Source organism: Clupea harengus, chromosome 6 (assembly GCF_900700415.2).
Source record: "Clupea harengus chromosome 6, Ch_v2.0.2, whole genome shotgun sequence".
Lineage (NCBI taxonomy): Eukaryota > Metazoa > Chordata > Actinopteri > Clupeiformes > Clupeidae > Clupea > Clupea harengus.
The window spans coordinates 17,147,704-17,174,851 of record NC_045157.1 but is presented as its reverse complement, the minus strand read 5'-3'; the positions used below and the strand labels follow the sequence as shown (position 1 = coordinate 17,174,851).

The window sequence follows — 27,148 nt, the reverse complement described above, 5'->3', positions numbered from 1 at the left end:
TGAATGCCCTAAAGCAGAGTGCTGCCCTTGCTTTTTCTTTCCAAGTTAACATTGTGTATTTTACCTTACCCTAAATAAAATCCTCTTGATTGTTTTATAGACAGCCGATGTGGGCATGACGGAAACCTCGGGGGACAATGCCTTACGCTTCGAGATCTGGTTCCGCAGGAGAACTTCAAAGAACCAGACTTACATTCTGCAGGCTGGCACGGTTGAGATCAAACATGCCTGGACCTCCGACATTGCCAGGATCCTGTGGCAGCAGGCCACCCGAAACAAAGGTGACTTATAGAGAGGAGCTCTCCTGTTACACCTGGCAATCCACAACCCCAGCTCCCCACAAACCATGTTTTATTCAGTCGCTCAATCCTCTGCCGCTCCGGGCCAAGGGGAACATGTCGGGGGCTGCGAGTTATTTGAATCTCACAAGGATTGGTTTACCATGAGCTTGCAGCTATGTGTCAAGTGTTAAATTGAAATGCAAATTCTCTGGTATTGCTTCTCAACAAAGGTGTTGCTTTTAAGCTAGTGCATGAATTGATAGTTTTTTGTTCTGCTTCTCTGCAGAGCTCCGCATGCAGGAGATGGTGTCAATGGGAGTAGGGAACAAGCCCTTTCTGGACATTAAGCCAAGCGATGCTGCTATCAATGACAGGGCTATCGACTACATCATGAAGGGCAGAGGTATTACTGAAATACAGCACCGATATTTTTTTTAAAGTTACCAATATAATGGTTGGTTTTCATTGTCCACTGTCCAGCATTACAAATACTGTTTGTTTGAACCAGGAGCCAGAACACGGGCGTCCATCGCCGTGTCGCTCTTCGACCACTCCAACCCCTTCAAGCGGGCGGCGTCGGTAAGCACGTCGGTAAGCGGCCCCCAGGCAGCCGGCGGACCCCCCTCCTCTTCACTGCTGGGGCCCCTTAACCTGCACATGTACATCAGCCAGTCCCTGATGCCCGGGGACAGGCTCATCAGCCCCTGCATCGAGGAGGACGAGCTGGAGCACGAGACCAGCAGCCAACCTTCCATGAGTACGTTACCACTCTGAAATAACCAGCACAACTACAGCATAGCAAAATACCAGCCGGCACCCATTATCCATGTGCCACAGATCAACAATAACAAGACTTGACTACTGCTAATTTAGTCTTTGTAGGGGGCACTGCCATTCACACAAACCAACACTAGGGGGAGTTATGCTTAGTCCAGACTTACTGATCACAGAAAGTGCACCCAGGGTCAGATGCAACAAAGAAATAGAAATTTCTAGAAATATCTACACTAAAATTACACATTTTCTCCGGCTTGTATCCGATTCCTGTGCTGACACACTACTGGCTTCCCACAGCCACTGAGAGCTCAGGCTCATCTTCACAATGTCTGTCAGGTGGCGGCTCCAGCGGATCGGACAGCGGCTGCGTGTCCAGCCACCTCCCCGAGGCGCTCTCCGAGGAGCCCAGCTCCCCCTACGAGCCCTCCTGCTACTCGGCCGTCGCCTCGCCCGTCGAGGACAAGCCCCGCTTCAACAGCCAGTACATTTCAGCGGTGAGTGTGTGTGTGTGTGTGTGTGTGTGTGTGTGTGCACGTGTGCACGTGTGCACTTCGATACCCCCCAACCAAAACTCTGCAGTGGTTGTTCTGGCTTGCTGTCCTTGCTATCAGATATAGTTATAAACATCACTGCCATTTTATGGCTTGTGCTGCCTGTGCTTGCTTGGGTGTGATGAGACTATTTGATGTGGGGTTATCCTCTGCCTTGGGACGTGATCATCCATCACAGTCAAAGAAGTATCTGCAACCGTATCTACTCCATCACTACTCTACTATCAAGGAGGCCTTTTGACTGCTAACGTTATTAACTCACTGAACAGTACACCAACTTGGTTGTGCCTTGTTGTCACCTGCATGCTTTGAGGATGAATTATGCCCTCATACCATCTTGAATCCTCTCATAACAGGGGCAAGGAAAGAGGTTTAATTCTGTTTACACAATTACTAAAATATAACCCACCCACACACACAGACAACTGAATACCCTTCCCATGACCTCTGTGTGTGCTGTGTGTATGTCAGTGGCCTTGCATCATGTCAAAAGACCTTTAACATTCCCATAACCCCTCATTAACCAGCGCTTCTCTCCTTCCATCTACAGAAAACAGCTCAAATCATAGGCCCATCCACTATAGTGTGATTGCTGTAATCCTGCTTTTGAGTAAGTGAGGCAATGCTTTTCACATGTTTGGCTCAATCATCCATCTCCCTCCATCTTTTTTTAATGCCCATTGCCTAGACAACCAAGCATGACAATATGGAAAAATTTGTCGATGCTTTTTTTTTTTCTTGGCTTGTTTTCATTGGGGCCGTGAAAAAGACAACCACAGCGTGTAACTCTTGCCCATGCTTGTCTCTACAGGTTTAGTATCCAGCTGCTTTCACCAAGAAGACAATGTCAGCCTCACACAAGGAAGAAGGGTCAAGCGAGTATTTATTGTTCATCTGGAGGCCAGCGCATCTCGTCTGATCTCATCTCACTGAAAGAGCTGGGGATATAGCACTGTTTTATCAAAGCCACTTTTGAGCTTTCATAGCTTTTATATCTTTTTTTTTAAAGAAAGTTGATTTTAAAATATTCTTGTATTTATCTTCTTTTCAAAAAAGTACTGGCGAAGTAGTGTTCTGTACTATACCTTTAACTGTAAATAATTATTGTAGTAGTTTACAATGCAGTTCTGAACTGTTTTCCTTTTTTTCCTTTGTCTGTTCTTGACCACTTATGCTGCAGACTGCAAAATGACAAAGCAGAAATGCACCCTTTTTTGTGAAAAAGTTATTTCTGAGTTTGGATTAAGAGTATGTGTCAGTGTACTCTTCAACAGTTCTATGAAAGCAACACGTCTCTCTACTCTGTAAAGGCGACATCACACATCTGACTGTTTTCAGTGTTCGGGTCTTTGCATGTCTGTTCTTTCTTTCACACGCAACTGACCTGTGGTCAGTGGCCCCAGATTTTTTTTTCTGTGTTGGCAGTTCCATGTTGTGGTCAGGCTGTCCTGTTTGCCACTGTTGTAATGCTTTCCTGATCCAGCGCCAGCCTCCTGTCCTGTGCAGCCAGTGGTAGTTGCGAGGGGCAAGTGGTGTCAGCCTATCTGCTGGGTGCAGGAGGGATGTGGTGACAGGAGGCCTGGTGACAGCGTGCCCTTTAGAGTCAGAACGTTTCAATTTTCCACTTCAAATTTCTTTGCCTGCTTTCTTTTCTTTCTTGTTTTAATTTTTTTTGTTGAGATCTGGCATTTAAAAAGACAAAAACAATCTGTACAGTGTCTGTAAATAGTTGCACCACTTGGTGCTTTGCGATTCTAGTGTGTAGGAGAGAACTGTGGTAACTTTGTACATGTATGTATTAACCAGCAAAACCAGGGAATCACTAAAGTGCCATTCTTAACTGCAACAGGAGAAAAAAAAAAAAAAAAAAGAGTCAAATTTCCATCTGTAGCTGGAGCATGAATGTGTACTCAAGTGTCATATTTCTTAATCCTAACAAGTTCACACATATTTAATAAAGATGGATTGCTTTGTATCTGGAACAGTGTTTCATTTCACTCTCTTCTGTGCTAGCTGTGGCTTTGACCTCATACCTTTAGGTGGCCTGGGCTTGTTGTGGTATCTCAAGGAAACAGAGTCTCTGTCTGGCAGAAGTGTTTTTCCAGCAGCTTCACGCACTCGCTGTAGTGTCTCGCCAGCGGCAGTGTGAACTGTGGATCAGAATCAGACAGCCAGCTCAGATGACCTGCTGGGTTCGTTCGTGTTTTGGCACTACAGTGATACAGCTTCTTTAGGCAGCTTACGTGCAACCACTGCAGTAACTTCTCCCTGTTCTTATTCGGCTTGACCCTGATGGTGCTCAGCAGTTCTTGCACAAAGTCCTCTGCTGTAGCCTGCCTTGTCTATGGTAAGAAAACAGCAGATATTAAAGGTGCTCTTTATGGTCTGGCCTTTAAGTTATCCAAAAAGATGTGACCTGGAGAGATTATACAGAAGACTTTAATCCTTCAAGGGACTTAATGTACACAAATGGAAAGGTCATGAATTATTTATAAATATTAAAACCAGCTGACGTTACATTTTTCACTCGATGCTGGTCGTATGAAGCATCTGTAAGACCTCATACATTTTTCAGTAATTTCCTCACCCAGAGAATGTAGATCAAATGGGCTAGTTTCTGAGTGCAGTTCAGCGAGTCTAACCGCACTGAGTCCAGGATGATACCCGTCAGGAAGGCATGGCCTTCCCGTCCGTACACCATCTCCTCGTAAGACAGATTGAAGTGGACAAAGGACACATCTGGAAGGTAGGACTCGGCTGTTTACCACACACTATTGCAGGAAATACCGCAGAATCTTTCCAGAGTTTAACTTTGTTCTTTTCCTCTCCAAACAGAAGAGGGAAAACCACAAATCAAACACCACAATCAAACACAGAGGGTCATTGTAATTGGTTGAATGAATAATTCATACAGAAAACCTGTGCTTGCTCTTCTACAACTATGGAGCCAGAAAGTAAACATTCTGGAACGCAAGTGCACATTTCTGAAGAGCCTCGATAGTTTATTTGAGCTGTCCGTGAGGTATTTTCTCAAATATATTACCTTTTAATAATGAAAGGAGCAAAGACTTGAGGTTCAAAGTGAATGGGAAGATGGCATGAAAGGAATGCTATTACTCCCTCTAGTGGTGTCAATCTGTCTTGCACCAAAACAAACAACCTCATCTGTCATGGAGTGGCAGTTGTTGCCCCTGAAACCCAATAGTCTTCATTTTGGCCAACACTACCTGTGCTATCTCATTACATGTAATTTTCAGTTCTTTCCATGCAATCTGTAGCAGCATTTCATCAGGTGCCAAGCGACTCACCCCTGGGATCTTCCCTCGCAGTCACAGCCAGATGTGGATGAGGAGCTGGTTGGACAGATATACATAATTCATTTATCATCTTTAAAACATGGCGCAGACAGACTGGAATTTCATTCAGCGACTTTTCCAGTCTTTCTAGAAGAAACTGAGCTGTCAGTCTTGTGTAACATCATGGCAGCTGGACTGCAGTTTTGTTCCGCAGTGCAGAGCCTTGAGCCGGTATCCGTGTCTTTTCTACTCACTGCTGTCTGGAGAGGTGCCCATGTAAACGACACTGTGGGTGAAAAAGCCACCTGGCTCTCCTCTTCCAAGAACCGGGGGGTGGGTCAGCCTGAGCACACAGCCTCTCATGGGAAGGCTGTTCCGTTCATATCCTGTGGCAACACAAACACACAGTTACTGAGAATTGTCCTCCAGCACTTCTTTTATCATCATTTCCTGTAAAGACGCTTACCATAAAAATCAGGCTATGCACTATCTTTACCTGTACCATTGTTACTGTAAGACTCTACCACAGTAATCACTCATGCAATTACGCTGCTCTACAAATACTGGCATTCGGTTTAGTTTTACATATGGCTCATGATTAAGTTTGCTGATGTATAATTGGGGTGTGAAATGTGCTTGTTCCAGACCTGCTGCTGCTGATACATTGTGTTCGGCCAATAGTGATGACTCTGACGAGGCAGAGGTCTGGCCTGAGCAGCTGGAGCTTGTAAGCCCCGGCAGCCTCCTGATCATCAGGTTGGGCCTACTCCTCAACGTTTCCTCCAGTATCTGCACCAATCTCTCCTTTGGGATGGACTCCTGCTTTGTCCTATGTGCAGAAGTACTGTGTTGCTGCGAGGCCGAGATGTTGCTGCTTAATCTTTGTAGCAGGCTCTCCAGGCAGGTGCCGCGGATTTTCTGGAGCAAGCTCCTGATGGAGGCTGAGAGATCGCTGGAGACACTCATGGAGTTGGCTGAAGATGCTTCGGTGTTGCTGGGCTGCTCTGGAGGCTTCTCTCTGGAGCTGTTCGAAGGGCCTGGTGGGACACCACATGTTTGCCCTGTGTTCTCAATTTTAGAAGAACTATAATTACTTTGAGAGGAAACACAAATAGGCTCTCCTGAGAAGGGTCTACTGGATGGGTCGCCCATCAGGAAGAATGAGTTGTCTGGGCTGTCTCGCAGTTGTGTCTCTTCTTCACTGAAGTGCATGCTCTCCTGTGAAAAGCAAGGGATCATACAGCCTTTCAATCTCCATCTGTTTACTGTGTTCTTGTTTTTCCGTGTGAAGTCATATGCCATATGAATGCACCCTCAGGCTATTAAACCTGATCTGTGATTCAACTGTTTCCCACAGACACCCACAAGGAAATCCAGCAACAGTTTGCTCATATTAAATTCCATGGATTTGTCAGCACTTATCACATTATAGCTGCAAAACATAGGAGCTTTAATTTCGATGTTGACATTTTGCACACAGTATTAAATGATATGAGAAGAGCTGCGTAATTATTACCAAATGAAGTAGTCCCACAAATTGTTTTTTAATTGGGCTTATATGAAACTGGCCGGAACAAACCTCATCAGATGATATCCCCAGACAGCAGTCTTCATCATCAGTAGACATAGAAGCAGCCAAACATGAAGAGGAAGACCCATCACTGGTCTGGTCCTTCTCTCTGCACCACGCCCTGAGAGTATATAAGTAAGAGCTATAAGTGATGATGTGCATAAACCACTTCAGTTCATATTGAAAATACTGCATTTGTGAATACATATCAATTAATATGTATCACTTCTGCAACACTTCTATGGACTGCTTACACTACCAAAGGGTGACGGTAAGAGTGACTTTAACCAGAGGTTAGCATGATTAGTCCATAACCTGTAGTCTGAGCAATCCTCCAAAGCTCCGGTGAGGGCTGGGATCTGGAAGGCTTCAACCTCCTGGCAGAGCAAAGGCCACTCCCTGGAAAACATTGGTACAGACTTCACTCTGTTAACAGCATTTGACAAAAGGGTGAATATTTACCCCCACAGCATCACTTCAAAGATGGGCCTTTACCTAAAATCAACTGGAAGTAACAGACGACCAGATCTGAGGAAGTTTAAAATGTGACGGAATATTTGCCCGTCTCCTTTCACATGCAGGGTCTGACCAAAGCAGATCCAGTTGACCTTACTAGAGTTAGACAGCAGCTCTGGATACTGAAGGGAAGGAACAGAATGAAGTAATACAACTGTGACAGCCAGACATATTAAAACAATGTCATCAAACAGAGACCAACCTCACACAAATGTTCCTTGTGATTTATTTATCGTAACATATTAGCAGATTTACGAAAGGTTGATTAAAAGCCATTGTGAAAGCAACAGAACACTGAAACATTTCACGTACCTTTAAGAGAGTTTGCAAATAAGTGGCGTACCAGTGTGTTCCAACATAAACTTTTACAATTTTATAAACCGTGCATGCCGCCATCGAAGCAGACCATGGTTTTGCAGTAAATGCTCCTATAAAACAGTCCAGGGAAAAACACCATCCCAGTGTTACAGGAAAGGAAAACCTCCACTTTTTTAACAAGACTCTTGGTTTAGGTTTGTGCAATGTCTCACTTCTTGAGGTTTTCCTCTTGTAGTGGAATTCCAAAAAGGCCTCCTTGAAAGCCTGATAGGCCCCGTCTTGCCCATCCAGGTACTCACGCAGGCCAAACAGCTGAGAGGCGTCCTCTGTCAGAGGTAGACAGCATGTTCCCAGCCAGTCCCTAAAATAACACCAGCCTTCATAAGAGAGGAGTGCCTCATTCGTCATATCTACATCTCAGAAATATTTTATCTGTGAAATAGCCTTACTGCACGTGTTGGAAAACAACCCCTGAGCCTGTTATGTACAGTCTGCTCCCCTCAAGATTGCCGTCTATGTGAAGCTGACCCAGGGAAGAATCGGGGTACTTCACTAACAGGTCAAAGGTCATGATATAGAAAGGCTGAGCAACAGATTCCAGGACTGACATTTGGGGTGAATCCAGAAGCATGGATGACAAGTTGCTATTTATCCCTGAGGGAAGAGATAGTAGATGTTATTAAATGTCAGAGAAGCTGAAATATTGGAGATTGACATCAAGTTATGTAATAAAATTAAATCAAAATCCCATTAAATTTGATGTCCAGGGACATTCTGAACTCTGAAAGAGTGCGATCTCTATTTTTAAGACTTAAAAGTGTCTCACCACAGTGTTCTTGCAGTGCTTCCACGAACTTGGTCATGCCAACCATTTTTGCCTCGCTGCTCAGCAGCTCATAATCACTGAAATGCTCTGGCAGTAAGATCTTTCCCGTGCGCAGGAAATTAGCTTTAATGAAGCAAAACAAACGCAGCTCCTTCTTATATCAGCTACCAACAGCTGCTAGCACTCACACTGTTGACCTATCATCACCACTGACAGGGCATATGAATGGAATGTGTGTTTTGGTACATTGATGGATAAGTCGTATTGAGCATAAATTATTGATAGAAACATTTAGAAAACGGACAAAAATCTAACTCCACACAACCATGAATCATATAACATATGTAAAACCCCAGTGTCATATATACACAGTAAAAATGTGAATATTCTTTTGAATGCCTAAATAACGGAAAATATCATTAAAAGTACTCAAATATTCTGCAGCTATCAGTGTAATTTCAATTATTTATTCACAGATACATTGTAAAGAGGCATGCAAAAGAACATTCACAACATTTGAACACTGAAAAATATCCCAATTTGGCAGTGGTATATACTATGTACTGTTCCAGTTACAGATTCCATAAAACAACCCACAGTTTCTATCAGGCGGAGAAATGTAGGCTACAGTTAAAGTGACCCATATGCAGGCTTGCGGGAACTTGCCTATGAACCTGAAAAGACGGCTCCCACATTCGATGATAGCCATGTCATTACACAGCCACAACAGGTTGTCCTGTGTCACCAAGTTGGAATATAATCGAATCTGCTCCATTGGAATGAAACAGTACAGCACCTCCTCATCATTGTCCACTAGAGGCGTCCCCACCAGTCCCAGAGGTATGGCATCATGCACTACTCTCCAAATGGAAATTAAAATACATACCTACTGGTTAATATGAAGTCATAAAAGAAAATCATTAATGCTCTGAAGATGATTAACACAAGTCCACAAAGCTAATTTAGAACCCTGAAATTAAGAATTCATTAAAAAAGTTTTCTATGTTGATCAATATTTGTCAACAGATCTATAGTTGTTGACTCATATGGTATGTTATGGTATGGCCTCTGGTATATTTAAAGGTTTCTCTCTAATTTACAGAGATATATTTGTAGCAAATCTTTAGGGTTGAAAGTGTCTATTGCGGGATGTATTGAGACTGTACAGGCCAGTTACATTGTGTCATGTGTGTTTGGTTGCAGACAGCAGAGGGCATTGCTTACCTGTGATTACCGGGCTGGCCACAGACTCTGGTTGTTTAGGGTTACAAATTCGTGTTTTCCAGTTATACATCGAAGCTCTCTCTGCGACCTGTAGGTCTACTGGACGCGCACGTAGGAAATGCCTGCCTGACTGACGGTTTTCTAACGCCTTGGTTGACGGAAATATATTGTTAACTGATATATGTGTACTTACCTTGTGATTATTGTGTAGGACTATTGGCACATAGTCAAGACATAGCGACTAGAGTCAATACATTAACTAGAGATATGTTCTCTTTACTCAATATTAGTAATCAATATTAGGCTACAAGGATCAGTTCCTGCGCCTAACCTTAGCTAAAGGGTAGTGAATCACTCACCTGTTGCAGTGATGTAAGACGTAAAGTTGATGCCAGCTCATATAAAATATTGACCTCTGATATGCATGAGGATGCCAGTTTACCAGTATGTATATAATAATGCAGATGTCTGAAGGTGAAGCCATCCCGGTCCAGAAATAATCTTGCATGATCATTTGAGACAGATTCTTTCAGTAACAAGGACTCTTGAAAACAGGAGAGTCGATTTATCGGTATGGAGTACAAACATCCACCAACATTGAAAATGCAAGTTTTGGTGTCCTCCGCCATGAGCAACGAATGTGTGGCCTCCTCCGTAACTGAACTTAAACTCAATGTCAAATCACTGAAAGAATAATCGGCGTAAGTATGATGAAAGAAAAGTTATTTCATCCAAGATATTTAGCTAACAATTAACATTAGCGTGTTAGCTATTCAAGGTGCCGAAACTAGCTATAGTTAACTAATGCTAGCCGATGCACTAAACTCATCATAAATCACCGTTTATCGCACACTGAAATAAATTAGAAATGCACAGCCTATTTAAGACTTCCTAAGAGTAAATATCTGCTATATAGTTAGATTAATCAGATATATACATTAAATGCCACCTTTCTCTCTCATCATTTATATAATTATACAGCCGTTTCAATATGGAACGTGCCATGAATTTAACTGGTGGCGCGTGCGTTGATTACTCATCTAGAGATACTGACTAAACCAGCTAGCCTGTGAGCGAGCTGTTAATTGAGAGTGCTAGGAGTCATTAATCATTGAGGATCATTTGTAAATGAAAACAATTTTTGTATTATGATTTTAAACAGCAACAACAGCAAAACACTCAACAATGATTTATTATCCATTTTATTTTCAATGTTCGTAATCATACACTGAAAGTGGTGCAGGCAGGCCTGATCAGGCACTGGCTTCATTGTCTTTTGTTCAAGTCTTTTCAGCTCTTGCAGGAGATAGCCCTTGTAGAGACCTGTGGAGGAGGATATAATGCTGACTAATTCAAACAGGTTTAGCATTTCATCTATTTTAAGTAGAAACCCATATTTTACAATGATATTTATACTGCTCCAACTGTGAGCAAATACAGCTGCTGTTATCAGCATTTATGCAAGACAGACCCACCTGTTAGTTACTTGGAGGATTTCCATTGAAGCTTTTAATCCCTTGAAATGTTTCTCTTCTTCGTCCAGCACTTTCCCTTGCAGTTGCAGCCAACTCTGCCATTGTCTGTGAACTATTAGAAAGACATTGCAGCCAGTGGATTTGTGCAGCAATCTTTTGACCTTGAAATGTGACTGTTTTACAACTCACTATTATTCCAAGAGGAGTTGTCCTCTCTCAAGTAATTTATCTGATGTTTTAACTTGATGTTGTCCATCCTGGCGGTGACCAGCTGTTTCTGAAGACATGCCTGGATAATAACGTGACGTTTGTTAAGTTTCACTGAGGATGCACATCAGTACTTAACCTAAATCAATGAATATATAACTTATAACCGTACAGACCAGTTGTTGTGTTTTCTGAGCCAACTGCCTCCGCAGATGACCAACCTCAGTGCAGTCAGGACTCTCTATTCTCCCCCCCTCCATCTTTAGACTTTCACTGCCATTCACATCTCCTTTCTCCTCCATCTCATTTTGGGAGGATGCCTTCAGTTTTGTTAGGATATTGAGGGCTTGTTCTGTATGAGAATATTTCACGTGTGAGCCTCAAACAATACTATGGTGTTGTATGGTTTGAATAAAATATTGATACTGTTAAAGTTGTAATACAGTATTACATTGCCACATGCCACATTATGTGAGCAGCTGAGAGGAACAGATTTTATGCAACACCCACCTACAAAGGTTGGGTTGAGATGAAGTGAAATGTTGCCACTCCAGTGCCTGTCGATGAGGTCCAGTAGGCCCCTCAGTACAGCAGACAGCTCAGAGATGTTTGGCGAAAGTGGACGACTACCACACAGAGAGCCGCTGGCACCCTCTGACAATCCAGACACCTGAGGAACGGCAGGCCCACATTCAATAAATGCCAGGTGAGTTGTGGCATTTCCTGAATGTGAAGTTGGTATTCTCCTGCATACTTCTTAAAGTCTAAGGAAATACCCCCATGAAGTGCATGTTTGAGTCATCTGGTTTATCTGACAGTTATGAAGCTAAGCAAAGTCTGATTTTATAAAAGCTTACAGGGGTTTAGTATTTAGTGTTCCATTACATTGTAAGTACATATTCCCCAAGTTGTGTACACTCAATTCCGATGATTTAGAGGCACTTCAGTGATCTGTTTCCGCTAAACTTGAGGCAGCTGATAAGATTGACCTTGCTGGTTTCTGTGGGTTCCTCTCTTCTGTGAGTCATCAGTCGTGATGCAGAGATCTGTTTGTTGTGGTCTGAAGGAAAGATGTTCTGCGGTGCGTTCATCAGGCCTTGGGGAGAAACAGATGCTGGTAGTGCCATTAACTTGAGAGCTTTATCTTCAGCACATTGCTTTGGCTTCAGTGTGCAGTTATATCCATCCACCTCCAGGGGTCTGTCTTCAGATAGATTTGGCTGAAAGGCATTCCAAAGTGGAAACACTCCACATCCATCATAGTCAGCTGCAGATTTATCTGGAACAATAGTTGCTATTTCCAGATCTGCAGGAAGAATTGACATATCATGGCTCTTAATACACAAATGACAGTAATGGAATGGCATGGTCTCTGTTTTGAATACACACTCTCTGAACAGAACAGGTTATTGAAACCCCTGTCTCCCTCTGCAATCATGCCCCCTTGTGGCTACATCTTGAATAGACCATTTTGCCACACGTGGAGGACCAAAGCACAACACTAATATTTTAACATCTCATATTACAAATAATCACACAATTACACGACAAATGCAATCAAAATGGTTGTTGTGTTGTTGGTCTTCTCTGCTCGCTTACCCGTGGTGAGTTGAAGCAGTCTGTTGATGCTGGCCTCCATCTCTGACTGGAAGTGTGTTATGTCAGTAAGTGTGCGTGGAGCCAGATCTGACACGGAGGGACATATGCTGGGGCTTTGGTTTTTAGTCCATATTTGTCCATACAAGTCCTTGTCTGAAATGTGGACGTTGGTGTAGTCCTCGAGAAAGGTTACCCTCCGTTCTCCTCTGAAGCGTTTGGGTGAAAGAGTGGTGCGTAGTGACGACGAGTGTGTGATTCTGGGAAGAAGTTTGTATTCTGAAACACAGCAAGACTGGAGTGTAACCCAATTGCCAATTGTAGCTACACATACTCTTACCAGAGTCTAAGAGCCTCACAAGGCTCTTACCTGCTTTAAAGCTCTCACCCTTAAAGACATTGGAGGAATCCTGTACCGATTCCTGAAATTCAATAGCAATATTTTTGTAAATGTATGCACAGCATGTTTTTGAGCATGATTGAGAGTAGCAAAGAGTCGCATGCATTTGTCTGTGTGTGTGTGTGTGTGTGTGTGTGTGTGTGTGTGTGTGTGTGTGTGTAATTGTGTATAAGAGAGACAGAAAGAAAGAATAGGCTTGGTGTCATACCTGTGTGGAGCTCGCTGTTTTGTGAGCTAAATGTTTCTCTGTGAGAGAAGCTGACTCAGACAAGGTTTTGAATTGTCCCTCTGCCATTGTGTTAACTCCTCTTGGACTCACCCTGGAAGAAAATATGCCTTTTTGATTGCTTTGCTTTTTCCTGTTTTTTATATAAATGTTTATCATTCACAATGCCTGTGCCTGACTGACACGCTCATTGCTCTGTTGCCCTAATTTTATTGACAGGCAACTGGCAACGAGCAGAGCAACGAGTCCACTGCACATGAACTAAAGCTAATTTAATAACTTGGCAAAATCATTTTGCTAATTTAATACCATTAACAAAATCCTAAGCGCAGACACGGGTGGGTCAGCTCAATGCTCCCACACGCCACACAATAGCTTTAGTTAATGCGTGACAGACTTTGCTCACAAATCAAATTAGGGCCCAAATGACTACCCTGACTTCCTTGTCAAAGTTCACACAATGCCTCCATTAGCACAGCATCTCACCTCTCAGTGTCGGTATGAAGAGCTCTTTTTTTTCTCCGCACCAATGCCTTTCATTCAGAGCACAGCAACCTACCATCATTAAACAACCGAAGGCAGACAGATCTTGTCTGGCCCCACTACTTTAAAAACCCAAACTGTGAAAAACAAGCTTACCTCATTGCGTTGCTGCGAGTATTGTTGGTAGCCATGGCTACAGCAGGAAAGAGCCAAACACTGGCCTAGGTGAAGGTGTGGAGGCTTGGCAAATCTTAGTTCACGAGGAGTAGATCTGCAGGTAAAGTCATTTAGAGAAGAGTGCTTGATTTATGAGCACACAGTATGCCCACCAAACTTCTACAATCAATGCTTTGAAGGCTGGCTCTCCATTTTTATCCACTATCAATCTTGTATTTATCATGTATGCACATCTTATATGTATTATGTGATGTCGTATGTATCGTGTATATATGCAGCACGTATGCACATCTTATATGTATCATGAGATCTCGAATCTTGTAATCTCGTATGAATCATGTATATACAGTATAGCGCATGTTAGCCAATATGTTTTATCCTGATGCATGTATGAATCTGCTTGATTCTGATTCTCTCTTCTCCTTCTCTCCCTCTCTCTGCTCTTTGTAACAGTTTGATCTCAAGGGGAGAACAAATTACCTAGTGTAAGTCCTTTCCGCTGTTATAGCATTTCTTTGAATGGTTGAATGGCTGTGCTTATTTGCCCTATGTAAGTGCACAGTGTGACCTCTACAAAATGACACAAACCACTGAATGACAATGAAGTAATACTGATGATGTCAAAAATAGAATGGCATATTATTCATGCAAATCCCACTTTTGTCAGAGGAGATCATTCCAAGCTTATTACCTGAAGATTGGCATGTGCGTATCACGGGCTTGGCATTCCTCCTGGGCTCTCAGGGTATGTGTCATATTCAGAGAGCAAACACAAGGCCTAGTCTGCTTGGGCGGATGCTTACATGTCAAAAGTAAAGCTCACTATCCCTCATCAGATGACCTGCTCTTGCCCCTCTTCCACACACACAAACCCCCCACTGCAGGTGCCTGTTATTGTTGCAGCGCTGAGCATGTTTGGAGAGCAAACACCTGTTCTCTAGAGAGGCTTATTCAGGAGGCAGGTATGGCCCCGAGTAGGCCTCCCAGTGACACAGGGCAGGGCCAAGACCTTCTCCAACATGATACGGCTTTGCTCAGTCAAAACTGGGCATGCCCAAGGTTGTTAAGAACTCACTGTGTGTATGTGACAGAGAGAGTGGGAGAGTGTGTGTGTGTGAGAGAGGGAGAGTGTTAGTGTGAGTGTAAGTGTGTGTTTGTGTGTCTGTCTGTTTTGATTACCTCGTTTTCAGTTGTAAAATGTTTTCATGTGATTGCACCGTATATTGACTTTTGCCGTCTTTTACATTTACCCTTCTGGTGAAGTAGGGGAGACCAGATACAATTGTAACACTTTTTGCTTTTTTGTCTATTTTGTCTAGTTGCAAAAAAACAAAGGTGTCAAGTGACCTCTTTCATTTTAACATGTGTTTAACATACATCTTTCATCTCTATACTACTACTAATCCTAGAACATGTGCCTTCCTTTTTTTCTCATTTTAATTTAAATGCAGTGAGTGCCATTGGAGTCGGTTGTAACGTGTCGGTGAGAGTTGAAACAGTGGTCAAGGACATGCCAGTTTTAAGAGGTAAAGTAAAATGTACAGCAACAAGATAGTGTTGAATAAGGGTTGTTCTGTAAATTGTAGTCAATTTACATTTGTTTTCAAAATACCAGTGAGATAGTTACTTACAAACCAAGGGTGTCACAAAAGTGGCTAGCCTATTTCACTTGCTAGCTAGGCTTGCTGGTTGAAACCGATTGTAATGCGTGGTAGAATTGGCCCCGGCCGACCTCTCCTAATATTTCCTAAAATAATTGGAATATAATACATTATATGCAGCTAATAATTATACTAGTTTGGAAATCACTGATCACAACCACCTGTTACTTATGTTCCTGTCAAAACGCATCAAAATCTTGCGTAAAAAAGTTGCCCCACAAAAAACGACTTCTGTCTATAACTTTTGACAGAGATTGAGACAAGCTGAAGTTTTGAATGTAGCATGCTGATGCCATTACACGTCTGTGAGTTTCCTCTCATTAGGCTGGACATGAGCTGAGAAATGAAGCATGTTACAACTGTCCCCTTGTTACTGTCTCCCCCAACATTGATTTCATTTTTTACTTTTATTTTTATTTTTTGGCACTCAAATAATTTTATTATCTCAGCATCCATATACTGCTGTTGCCATCGAAATGGAACATTTCTTTAATTGCTTTATTTGTGACAGCTGTTTAATTGTCTTTGATAATAAACTGAGAACACTGTAGAATTACCAAAATGGCAGCCCTTATAAAATAATGTTTTTCTTGTGTTGTTTATAGGGGATTTAGAGCATTACATTCCAAACTGGCATAAAAGCACTCAGAAGTGTTTGTTCTTTATTGGTCTTTGCATAATAGAAACAATCTTTAATTTGCTGGAAAATGTTTTTTTTACATAAAACTAAGCCAACAAATATAAATGAAAGAAAAGGGAAAATGGAGTTTATTTATTTTAGATTAAAAAGCTGACATCACTTGTTGATTTGTGCATCTCTGACTGGCCTAGAATTTGACTCTGTGATTTGAACCGACACCGAAACAGCGGTCCAGGCTAACACAAGCTTTTCAGTTTTCTCTTTTAAAAACAAGTATATTAGTGCACCAGAATGTATGCCTGTAACTAAACTCTCAAGCACTTTTCCGTCTCCTCGCGCCGCTTATCCCCTGTACTATTAGGGGAATAGTCTCCAGTCTGACCTGTCCCGCTTGCTTCTCACAACCCTCACCCAGAGGGGCAGTCAGACAGACCCAGACTCAGACTCAGACTTGGAGCTGGGGCTCCCTCCCTCCCCGGCAGCGGTGCAGAAAGCCTGAGTGCCGCCTTCACTGCTATCATGTCATCGGCATCCGCTGAACGAACCGCCGCCGCTGTCCCTAAACGCTGGCTGTTCCGCCCCGAGCACCCCAGGCTGTCTTCAGTCGACATGTGAAGCCGCTTATGTCAACAGCCACCCGAGCCTGGCGTGGCTTGGTGCGGGCTGAAGTTAGCAGGTAATTAATCAGGCCGATTACCGTAGCCAAACGCTGCTACGGCAGCCCACAGGGCAGCAACGACTCGAGGAGGCCCTTTAGAGAGCACGTCTGACTCGTTCGCGATACTATTCATCAACCCATGACGGCAGGCAACAAAGATTGGGCTTGAACGGATCGCCCGGTTGCGCTAGATATGTTTTTGATTAGAGGCTTCCAAGGAGATGTCCCAAACAAGCGTTGCCATGAACTGTGTGTGTTTGGTTACAAACAGTGGAGGGAGAGGAGGACGGCTGGAGCCAGGTGCTGAAGTGTTATTTTGTTTACTGCTTGGGCTGCCATGACAACAAGGGACCCGCGTCAGCTTCCTGTTCCTTTCCCCCCGCAGCCGGGTTGCTGCAGAGGGACAGCAGTCTGCTGCTTGGTGTGGGCTTGGAGAGAGGCAGTGCATGCTGCTGGTAGCACTGCTGGTCACACACACACACACACACACACACACACACAGACACACACACACTCACACATACCAGACACACACACACACACACACACACACACACACACACACACTCACACATACACACCGTTGCCCACCCAGCTTGATGTTATTGTGGAACATTAGACCCTGTTCGTGGGCAGGGGATAATGTCTCGTCCGTCTTCAGTCACAATTCCCTCATTGTGGCTCAGTGGAGCTGGCAGAACACAGAAGCCCTTCCCTTGCAGGGCGGACTGTGGCAGATGTGTTATTTCTGTGTCCAAACGCTTTCCCGTGTGGGAGCAGTCAGGCAGGTTTGTGACTGTAACCTGAGATTATAGGCTGTTTCCCTGACTTCCTTCATTTATTGAGGCTTGTCCACTCGAGAGGGTCATAACTGACTGACAGAGTGTGCTGCCGTGGGCTAGGAGACGTCCTGCTGGAGGACAGCCAAGCAGCGAGGACTTTAATACTGCGAGGGCACAGAACAGCCTTACTAAATGTCAAACTGACTGAAAACAGCAGAGTGAAATGTGGGCAGAAATTTAATTTGGAGAAATTCCTAGCTTGTTATCCACCCAACTTTGCCTTGGTTGCTTTCTAATTTACTTAGAAGCGATTATGGTAGGCTGTAAATTTCTTAAACACTATTCTGTTTTGTTTCACATGAAGTCAGTGCTTCACCATTTTAATGGTGATGTGATGATTTAAGTGTTCTGCAGTTATTTAGTTGTGCAAAAGTACAAAATGCCCAATGGAAATTAGATTTGTTAAATGATTACCTTCGGTTAGCATTACTTTAGAGGAGAATATGATGGAGTATTTGTGTCATCTGCACATTGTGTTTAGCATACTACATTGCCACCATCCATTACAAAATGTGAACATTGAAATGTGGCGGTTTAATGGCTTAAACTGTTTGCATTTAGAAGGTGCAACCCCACGTTACCGTGACAAAAACGTACATATTCTCTTATATGCAACAAGCAACTTTATTATCTGTCATACAACATAAACTGTAAACAAGGCCAATATTACAAACAAACAAAAGTCAACAAAAACTTTTTGACAGATCTTCAATTTGAACGCATTTGTTTTCCAGTTACAAAACTTCCAGAACACAATTATAAATCAGAAAAAAAAACAAGTCAAGTTTATAAGACGATAAGCATAGACAAATATTCTGACGGAAATCTAATGCAGTAAAACATGCTGTGTTAGCTTCTGTATTTGTGGAATAAAAAGCAAAAACTGAGTGAGTTTGGCTTGTTTGTAGAGAATTGATCTTATTTGCCACATTCATCAAGTGAATTGCATATAATGTTTTAATGTTTTGTTAATTATTTTAACAAAAAATTCTGCTACAGTTGTTTGTTTCTCGACTGCATTCCTGATGAACCCCTGCTGCATAGACATATTTGGGGGGTTTATACATATTCTTTCACACAGTGCACACATTTCAAGCTGCAAAATATGGATACATTTTAAATCAATTTTTTAGGTGGAGTCATCCAAATTCAACTCCCTCTCCTGTTGAACTCTGGGGTTCATTGTGCTTTCCCATCCTTTAATAGTACTGGTACAATACCTCCTAGTTATACAACATAATACAGCTGTAGAACATCTTCCAGATTCAAAGATTTGTCAATCACCACATCCCAGTTGGTCAGGGGATCATATCCCCATTGGTCAGCTTGGCGGCCATCTTACGGGGTCAAAGTTCGGCTGTTTGGTCCAGACCTAAGTACTGAAGAATGAGCTCCGCCTCTTCCTCTGCTTTTTTTTCCCTAGTTTTTGTTCTCTGCCTCACTCGTTTCGCTGATCGTGAGACCTACTTGGCCTTGGTCTTCTCTTCATAGGTCCCGGCGTTCTTGTAGGCGCCGACGTAGCCGGTTTTATCCACCAGCTCCTCCCGACCCGCTTTGCCTTTGCCCTTACCGGTGTCGTCAAAGCGCTCCTTGTGGGAGCCTGTGTACTTTGTGGTGTCTGTCAGTCTGCCCATGGCTCCAGTTTTGGCCACTTTCTGAAAAATGTGAGATAACAATAAATGAATGATTGATAAACAAGCATTGATCATAAATAATAAATGATGGCTGATGCAATCTTTTTATTTTGTACTACTTTAAATTTTTTATGAGACAGTAATCTACTGGTTAATTACCTGGATTGATGTGTGAAAGAGGCTATGAAGATGTTGCGTTTTTTCTCTGTTTATTGACTTAGAGACTTATTGGCTATGGTTTATAGACAGTCTTGTGAAACTATCAGTAATGACTGTTATGTTTTGTAATACTCGGTGATGTCTTTGCAATCATCAAGCATGGCTGTTCTTGCCCTGGCCACCAGCCCCAATCTCTCTCCCAATATGTAAATCTGTCAGTACTCCTGAACCACCATCTGTCAGCACAGGCTGTTGTTGAGGGTGAGGACCAGATGAGTGCTGAGCGAACAGAGCCCTGAAAGCCCAGAAAAAAAATGACCTACTCCTGAACTCTACTGTTCAGATGACAGAACAGGTGTTCTGATAGACTCACTGTATTACATATTCGTGCACTTTGGCACAACAGTACTGGTCTAGCTATCCACTGCCCTCTAGTGTTTTTGAACTATGCTTTTGTACCAAAGGAATAGCAGATCATTGAATTTCATCACTCCTGTGTTAGGTCCCTTTATGTTTCTGTTCATGAAAAGACACACATTATTGTATACTTTTGTACACAAAGAGTTAGAGTTCATATGCTGCAGAAATTCCTCAAACCCTCAACCTTTGACATATTGCAGTGTCAAAATTGTTGTGTCGAGTTCGAACATAACCTCCAGAGCTTTCAGCTGTCACAATAACTGCGTGTCGCCATATAAATCAGGCCCGGCGTGTTATTACGGGTGATGTCACCCATAATGAATTGCCGTGGAAAAGAGCTCGCCAAGCACTGAGGTTGCTTGGATGAGGTAGCAAATTGGAGAGGGGCTGCCTCAATTATCCCTTGTGATCTGGCGCCTCTCTCCGCCCCTCACTGCGGCTCTGTGTGTGCATCATCTCCAGTCTCTCCATCCTTATCTGGAGTGTTTAATACACACTCTCATGTCTCTAAGCACCCATGGTGGTTAACACCAATTACAGGCCCACACTCCAATCCGGGTGCGTCTTATTGAGTGGAACTGTAGCACATTCAGGTGTCAGGACTTATATATATATATATATATATATATATAAGTGGTTTGCAATATTAAATGTAAAATGTTCTCAGGTGGTTAACATTAGTGTTATTAGATTAGCATTTGTTTTATGTGGTCACTAAGAGGCTAATGTTATTAAGATAACTGTATTACATCTTTGGATTGATAGGCCCTCAGTCTTTTGACACACACACACACACAGTGAGATAACGGTACCCACTATTATACTTTTGAGGTCTGTTCTCTTATGTTGGACCAACATGACATGGATTTATGCATTTCATGAAATATTGTGTACGACTTTAACATGACACATGACACGTATGTCCTCTCACCGTAACCCCAACGTTGGTGGGCTCCTTTCCCTCTATCAGCTGGTACATAGCCTTCAGAGCATCCTCCTTGCTTTGACCTTTGAACCTCTTAGGTGCCAACTCCTCCAGGGCCTTCTGAAACTCTTCGTAAGTGATGACCCGTGAAGTTTTTGCTCTACCAGTGTAAGGAACCAAATCAAGTGGTCACAAATGTATTCTCTTCCCCATATACTAAGCAGCTTGCTTTATTCATTCCAGCACAATTTACTTTTGTCTCTCAACATCTAAGTTCCACTTTGAAAAATAAAAAAGAACCAAATAAAACAGAGGGATAAGAAATGTATAGATGAAAGAAAATATAGATAGATATAGAAACGGTCAACTCACTTCACTTTTGAGAAGACGATGTCTACATCGGTGCCAGTGACGTTCTTGCCATCAATGACCTTGCAGTCTTTGCAAAGCTTGGCCCAGTTCTTGCCGTTCAACTCCTTGCCGGTGGCTTTGGTGTCTCCGTGGATGGCGAACTTCTTGAAGGAGGTCAGAAGCTGCTCCATGTCTGTGCTCTCAGCCATCCTGGGAAACCATGACAAACGAAAACCAACAGCGGCACACACGGTGAGCAGGCCAGATATGCTACTCAGACTAAGTTATTACATTAATCACCACTGTTGGAAAGCATCAGAGAAGTGTTAGAAGTGGGGCCAGGAGATGAGTAAGCGGATGGCAGCAGAAGTCTGCTCCTCAGTCTCAGGGATTGTTAGCCAACCGTCGACTCACTGACATGAAGAGATGCTAATGCTAGCTTAGATCACATGTCAGTGTCTGTCATTGACTCTTGTCTGTGTCAGTGGTGTCTGGTGTTGAATCTTTCACTCCAGAGAAACCCGAGAATGAGTGATGCCATGAAAACGGGTGTTTATACACAGTCACATATTCAGTGCCTCACCACCATCTATGAAGGATTTTTCATCACGCTAGTAATGAGGTAATATCACTCTTTCACACACACACACACACGCGTGCTGCTTTCACCTCAGCAATCATCTAATAGCCACATTTTACTGACAAGGTGAATGGAAGCCCAATGGAATGCCTGCCAACAGCAACACATTATGTGGATGAGAAGTCCTCCTCCTTGAAGCGCTGATTAGAGGGCAGCTCAATGTCAAACAGCCTCTTAATCATTGCGCTGTTTATTCATGAGAGAGGAGTCGCTGTTAAATAAAAGGGCAGGGCCCATCAGGCCCATGTGAAAATTGCACAGTCCTGAGCAGTCTCTTTCTTTTCCCTCTCTCGCTTGCTTGCTGTCCCCCTCTCATTCCCATAGTAAAATGGTGTGTGTGTGTCTGTGTGTCTGTGTGTGTCTGTGTGTGTGTGTGTGCACTGTAGCCCTGCGTGTGAGACATGACCTCACCCTGGATTTTTTTTTTTCGGGTGCAGTTCTTTTGCTTACACACGTGGTGGTGATGCAATCCCACAAGACCACGTTTCCATGGCAACCTGCAGGAATACCCTTGCAGGCCCCCGTCAGTCCAGGGCCGTCAGCCGTCACTTTAGTGCCGAAGATCAGCAGCTCTGTTTCACTGTCAAGTGCAAAATGGTAAGTGTAGCCTGCTGATGGTTTGATTGTCCCAGTGAAGTTGTCAGGGTTTTTTTTTGTCGAATATTTGACTGTGGACCTCAGCTACTTGGCAGAACTGGGCTCCACAGAGAGGTGATGAGGAGGTGTTGTTGCAGTGGGTGGGCTTGGACGGGACTCAGCTCTGGTGGAAGGTCCACCCCCGTCCATCTGCTCTCTCTCTCTCTCTCTCTCTCTCTCTCTCTCTCTCTCTCTCTCTCTCTCTCTCTCTCTTTCTTTCACACTCACTATACACTGGACAACCACATCAGGTTTGAAATTTTGCAAGTGTGTTAGTTTTTGTTTGATTGGATATGCATGCGAGAGAGAGATTTCTAAATGAACCCCAACAATAAATAAATCAATAAGCAGACATTTACACTGTCATTATCTTATCATAGTCTCTTCAGCAGATGTGACAGGAAAACAGACGGACACTGTGCGGCCTATTCGCTCTCTGAAAATGGCAGCCCTCTGTAAAGTTTCTGTAAGAGTGACTCTCCTACCATGTGGATGAGAACTGATGGCCTCACTGGAGTGCCCAGCCCAGCCCTGTCCAGCCCAGCCCTACCCAGCTCAGCCTGCCCAAACACAAGCAGCAGAATAAAGGGAACATTGTGAGCACCAGCCTCCGCCTCTCTTCACGCCTCTGACTCGGACTGTGGATTCCACAGGGTTTCACTTTTAATCCTGTGGATCTTTTTCATCCTGGGCGCTCGAGTCAATGTGCTGTATCTCAGAGATTCCTAGATCAGGAGCTAGAAACTCCAGGAGCAACATTGGTTTGCTGTGGGTAGCTATTTATCAATTCATTCCCCCAACCCACCCACCCCCCCAAAAAGAAAGAAAATAAATCACGTAACAGACTAATCCTAAGACTGTTTCCCAGTCAGATAGATTACTTTCTATGAGAAAGCCGCAGAGAGAGAGCTTTGAGTTTGTCAAACATCCGTACCGAATGAATTCCGTAAATGGATCTAATCTGTCACAGTGTCTCTGATGGCTCATGCTGTAATGGAATGGAACCTCACTCCAGTGGCTGATAGTTTGTGATCCAGCAGAGGGGCTCCTACTCTGGAAGCTCAGACTGCTGGGCTTGGCTTGGCACGGCCGCTTGTGGAGAACCAGAGACAAACCAAAATCCCATTTGCTTATACCCGGATACACTGTTGGTGGTTTAGGCTTAAACACACACAACAACCAGCCGGCTAAACCCAGGCTGTCAGAGGGTGTGTGTGTGTGTGTGTATATGTTTGTGTGTTAAAGGAGGAACTGTGTAGTCATATATAAGGCTTTATGTTGAGCTGAGGGTTTGGTCAGGTTCTGAGTTACATCACACATGTATACATGTGTAGTGTGTGTATTGTAAATGCCTGGGGATTGTTCATAGCTATGCTGAAAGGAAGTGAATAGCATTTTCAGTGCCTTGAGTGTCAGGCACAGCTGTGTGGCAAGCACAGATTGCATGAGATGTGGATTTCATAATCAACTTTGGAAAAAGCACTGCATTGCTTAATGACAATTTACTGTCCCCACCCTCCTACAGATAAGTACTTTCACCCAACTTCAACTGAACTGCACAGCCTCCACGCGCATCTACCAAGTCTGAAAACATTGATAAAAAAAACATGCCGTCATTGTGACCCACTGAGAGTGAGAATTACCTAAGGCTGAGTCGGCTTCAAAAGCCTTTCACTGCTACTGCATTTTGTTGGTATGCGTTTGCTTCTAACACCTGTGATGGCATAGAAAAGCAGTTCTTGTTCCACCACAAAAATAGATTTCCTTCCTCTTCACCCATATGTAATTGAGATTAAATTAAATTAAATTAAATTAAATTAAATTAAATTTGATGGATGAATAAGGGTAGAATCAAAAGGTTATTTTATTATAGCATTTTAATAGCAATTGAATTATCAAAATTTGACAATAAAGATAGTAGATATAATGAAACTAGCAAATCTGCACCAAGTGTAAATACTGTCAAAATAATCACTAGTTAACAAATATTTTCTGAATCCAAATAGTTATTTAAAATTAACCGAAATCACAAACAATCCTTGGCAGTACGCTAACGTTAAAATAATTTTGTCAAATCAGCAGTGCATCACAGCATACCAGCACACATACTACTAAATCACACAAAGACATGCACCAGGACACCGTTCCACCTTTTGTTGCATGCAAGAGCCTTGAATGATGGTGTACAGATTGGACAGCGCAGCCCTGAATTATTGATGCTGACACAAATAAAATCCCTCACGCTGGAAACAGTCATCCATCTCTAGCACGGAGAGCGTGCATCTGTGCAAGCTTAACCTCGGAGGGTGACAGTGAGGGGAGGCTACGAGAAGCAGAAGCTGCCCCTGGACGCCACAGTGCGCGCACACACACACACTCACACACTCCGTAAGGAAAGGAAAACTCGCTACTCTTACCTCTGCAGACTGCCCTGGGCTGCTGCTGCTGCTGCGTCTACACTGGTCCTGCACTGCACCCGTCCTGTAAACTCCACCACTCATATGAGCTTTAAAGGGCCGAGGGCTTGTTATCATCTGTTTACCCCTGTATCCATGGAGACATCCTGTTTAACATCAAGGGAGGGCAATAAAAGAGGGAGAGAGGGAGAGACCAAGAGTGAGAGAGAGGGAGGAAGAGGACAGAGAGCGAGAGAGGAGAAGTCTCTCGACACAGCGAGTGACCAAGGTCATTTATCAGACGGTGAGAATTAGACCCCTTTTTTCAGTGACTCAGACAGGGCCAGAGGGTGAGCCTTTAAACAGAGCCCTGGGTGTGGTTGGGCGGCGAGAGGGGTGGGATGGTGCTCCGCCTCCAGCCGAGCACTAACACCTGGCCCACACAGAGAGAGAGGGGTGCTGTCATGACCCCCCCCCCCCCCTCCCCTCCTCCCATGCTATCTGCTTGCAGTCATGAACCCTCATACCCTGCCACGCCACTCCTGCAGCCACTGACTGTGCACAGCATACCTGGCTGTGGGCGTGGTGTTGGACTTCATATTTTAACACTGTCGGACTAGATTATCAAGGCTGGGTGTTTGTTGAGTGGTGATGAATTGCATCTTAGTGAGCAGTGCAGGTTGCAGTCTGCAGGGAGGTGAATCTATGTGTTATGTGCAAGGGCAGTGTGTAGTGATGTATGTGGTGTGCCGATACGCCGTTTCACCTTATCATAGTCTGTCAGTAGAAATATTTACAATGGCTTAAAACATTTTTTCAGAAAAGTAGAGCTAATTTTACTGCAGATACATAAAAAAATAAAGATGTAGGAAGGAAGCTGTAAAACAAAAACAGTAAATCTTGGAACTACTTGGAAATGATTAAGAATAACACTGTAACAAACTGAATACTCAAAAATGTTTCAAGCAACGAAAATATCTTTAGATGGATATAGCACTTTGAGGAGAAATAAATGATCAGATAGTTGAATAATTTCCCACATTTGACAACTTTTGTCAAACACTTGAAATTTACAAATTGATATGTGTAAAATAGAAAACCTTATCTGGTGCCTGTGTTGTCCAGTATAAATCCATAGTTTAATAGTTTCAGTTGTCACTGACTAAACCGACAGGTCTGAAGTATCCAAAGTGATTTTGGTGGCCGTATGTTTTGTTTGGGTGTGAATGGAGCGGTTGGGCTTTCCAGTCTGTCTGCTCTCTTTCCCCTTCCCTGCCCAACCAAGCCCCGGCCCTCCGCCATGATTCTCCTTTTCCAGGGCTTCCCCCTCTCTCATCTCCCTCTTCGCTGCTCCGCTATGCGCTCACTCACGCAGTATTAATTCCCGGGCACGAGACCGAAGAGCAGCACCCCTCGCCAAATATGATCTAGTGCAGCATGATGTCATTGAAAGATATATATTTTTAATTATCTCTGCTTCTAATTAACATCACCCTCCCACCCCCACCCCAAATCCCCACTTCCCCAAATTCAATTCCATTCAATTTTATTTATATAGCGCCAAAACAATACAAATTGTCTCAAGCCGCTTTACGGAGCCTAGTGCCTGAATCCCCTCAAATGCACAAGGCTGTAACAGTTCCCCCAAGTTGATGGTCTGTGATGTTATAAACAAATCCTAGATTTTGTGCTGCCTCATTTATTTCCTCCTCCTGCTTACCGTTAGCCAGAGACTTTGTCATTTTTTTCCCCACCGTCTTTTGCTTTTTTTTTTTTTTTTGCAAAGAAGACAGCAGCACCTCAGTGAATCATAAATTGGAGCCTAATTTACTGTCATTACAGAAGCAGAACAGCCATAAAGCTGGAGTGATGAGAGCCATTACCAGCTTCAGAGAGGGTGCCGCGTTCCAGGCTTGTATTTATTTGAATGGGACAGAGCTCTCTCGAAACTGGCATCAAATGATGGCCTCAACACTTTTATCTCCTTTTTCATCTCCTTTTCAACAGTTGTGGACTTCACGGGCTGTTAAAGGCTGTACTACAGGATAGTAAAAGGCAAGATGGTTGCTGTGCAGTGGCAACCTGGAGCACAAGCCTGCAAAAGTTTGCCTGTCTCTTTATGACGTACTAGCCAAGTGTCAGTTACAAGGAACGTCAGCTGAGGAGATGACTGGGCATAGTCATACATCATCGTTGACATTTACATGCCATGTTTGTCCTTCATGTTGCCAGGGAAAATAGCAAACAATCCAATAGCTGTGAT

General features: G+C 43.4%; 3 protein-coding genes across 6 annotated transcripts in view; 1 reads left to right on the top strand and 2 right to left on the bottom strand.

Moving 5' to 3' along the window:
- Positions 1–3,591, top strand: part of plekhg4 (pleckstrin homology domain containing, family G (with RhoGef domain) member 4) — a 59,487-nt gene extending 55,896 nt beyond the window's left edge. Inside the window, exons 19-24 of one of the 4 annotated variants that reach the window (XM_031569213.1) lie at positions 101–281; positions 568–684; positions 790–1,038; positions 1,395–1,552; positions 2,160–2,219; positions 2,421–3,591. In XM_031569213.1, the coding sequence (XP_031425073.1) occupies positions 101–281; positions 568–684; positions 790–1,038; positions 1,395–1,552; positions 2,160–2,198 (744 nt within the window). In that variant the 3' untranslated portion in view covers positions 2,199–2,219; positions 2,421–3,591. Of the gene's footprint in view, positions 1–100; positions 282–567; positions 685–789; positions 1,039–1,355; positions 1,553–2,159; positions 2,220–2,420 lie in introns of all 4 variants that reach the window. The other 3 variants (XM_031569211.1, XM_031569214.1, XM_031569212.1) reach the window with 3 other exon arrangements.
- A 65-nt stretch (positions 3,592–3,656) lies between these two features.
- Positions 3,657–10,040, bottom strand: LOC105899739 (BTB/POZ domain-containing protein KCTD19). Its single transcript, XM_042707932.1, has 14 exons — positions 9,719–10,040; positions 9,370–9,507; positions 8,802–9,021; positions 8,136–8,258; positions 7,759–7,963; positions 7,522–7,670; positions 7,304–7,419; positions 6,971–7,113; positions 6,791–6,874; positions 6,485–6,596; positions 5,553–6,123; positions 5,160–5,291; positions 4,197–4,366; positions 3,657–3,951 (listed from the first exon to the last, which is right to left on the bottom strand). Exons 1-14 carry the CDS (start codon positions 9,986–9,988, stop codon positions 3,673–3,675), a joined length of 2,712 nt encoding a protein of 903 aa, XP_042563866.1. The 5' UTR covers positions 9,989–10,040; the 3' UTR covers positions 3,657–3,672.
- An 8,292-nt stretch (positions 10,041–18,332) lies between these two features.
- tppp3 (tubulin polymerization-promoting protein family member 3) lies at positions 18,333–25,341 on the bottom strand. The gene is made up of 4 exons (XM_012827012.3): positions 24,907–25,341; positions 21,235–21,423; positions 20,869–21,022; positions 18,333–19,379 (listed from the first exon to the last, which is right to left on the bottom strand). Exons 2-4 carry the CDS (start codon positions 21,420–21,422, stop codon positions 19,188–19,190), a joined length of 534 nt encoding a protein of 177 aa, XP_012682466.1. The 5' UTR covers position 21,423; positions 24,907–25,341; the 3' UTR covers positions 18,333–19,187.
- Positions 25,342–27,148: the final 1,807 nt, after the last annotated feature.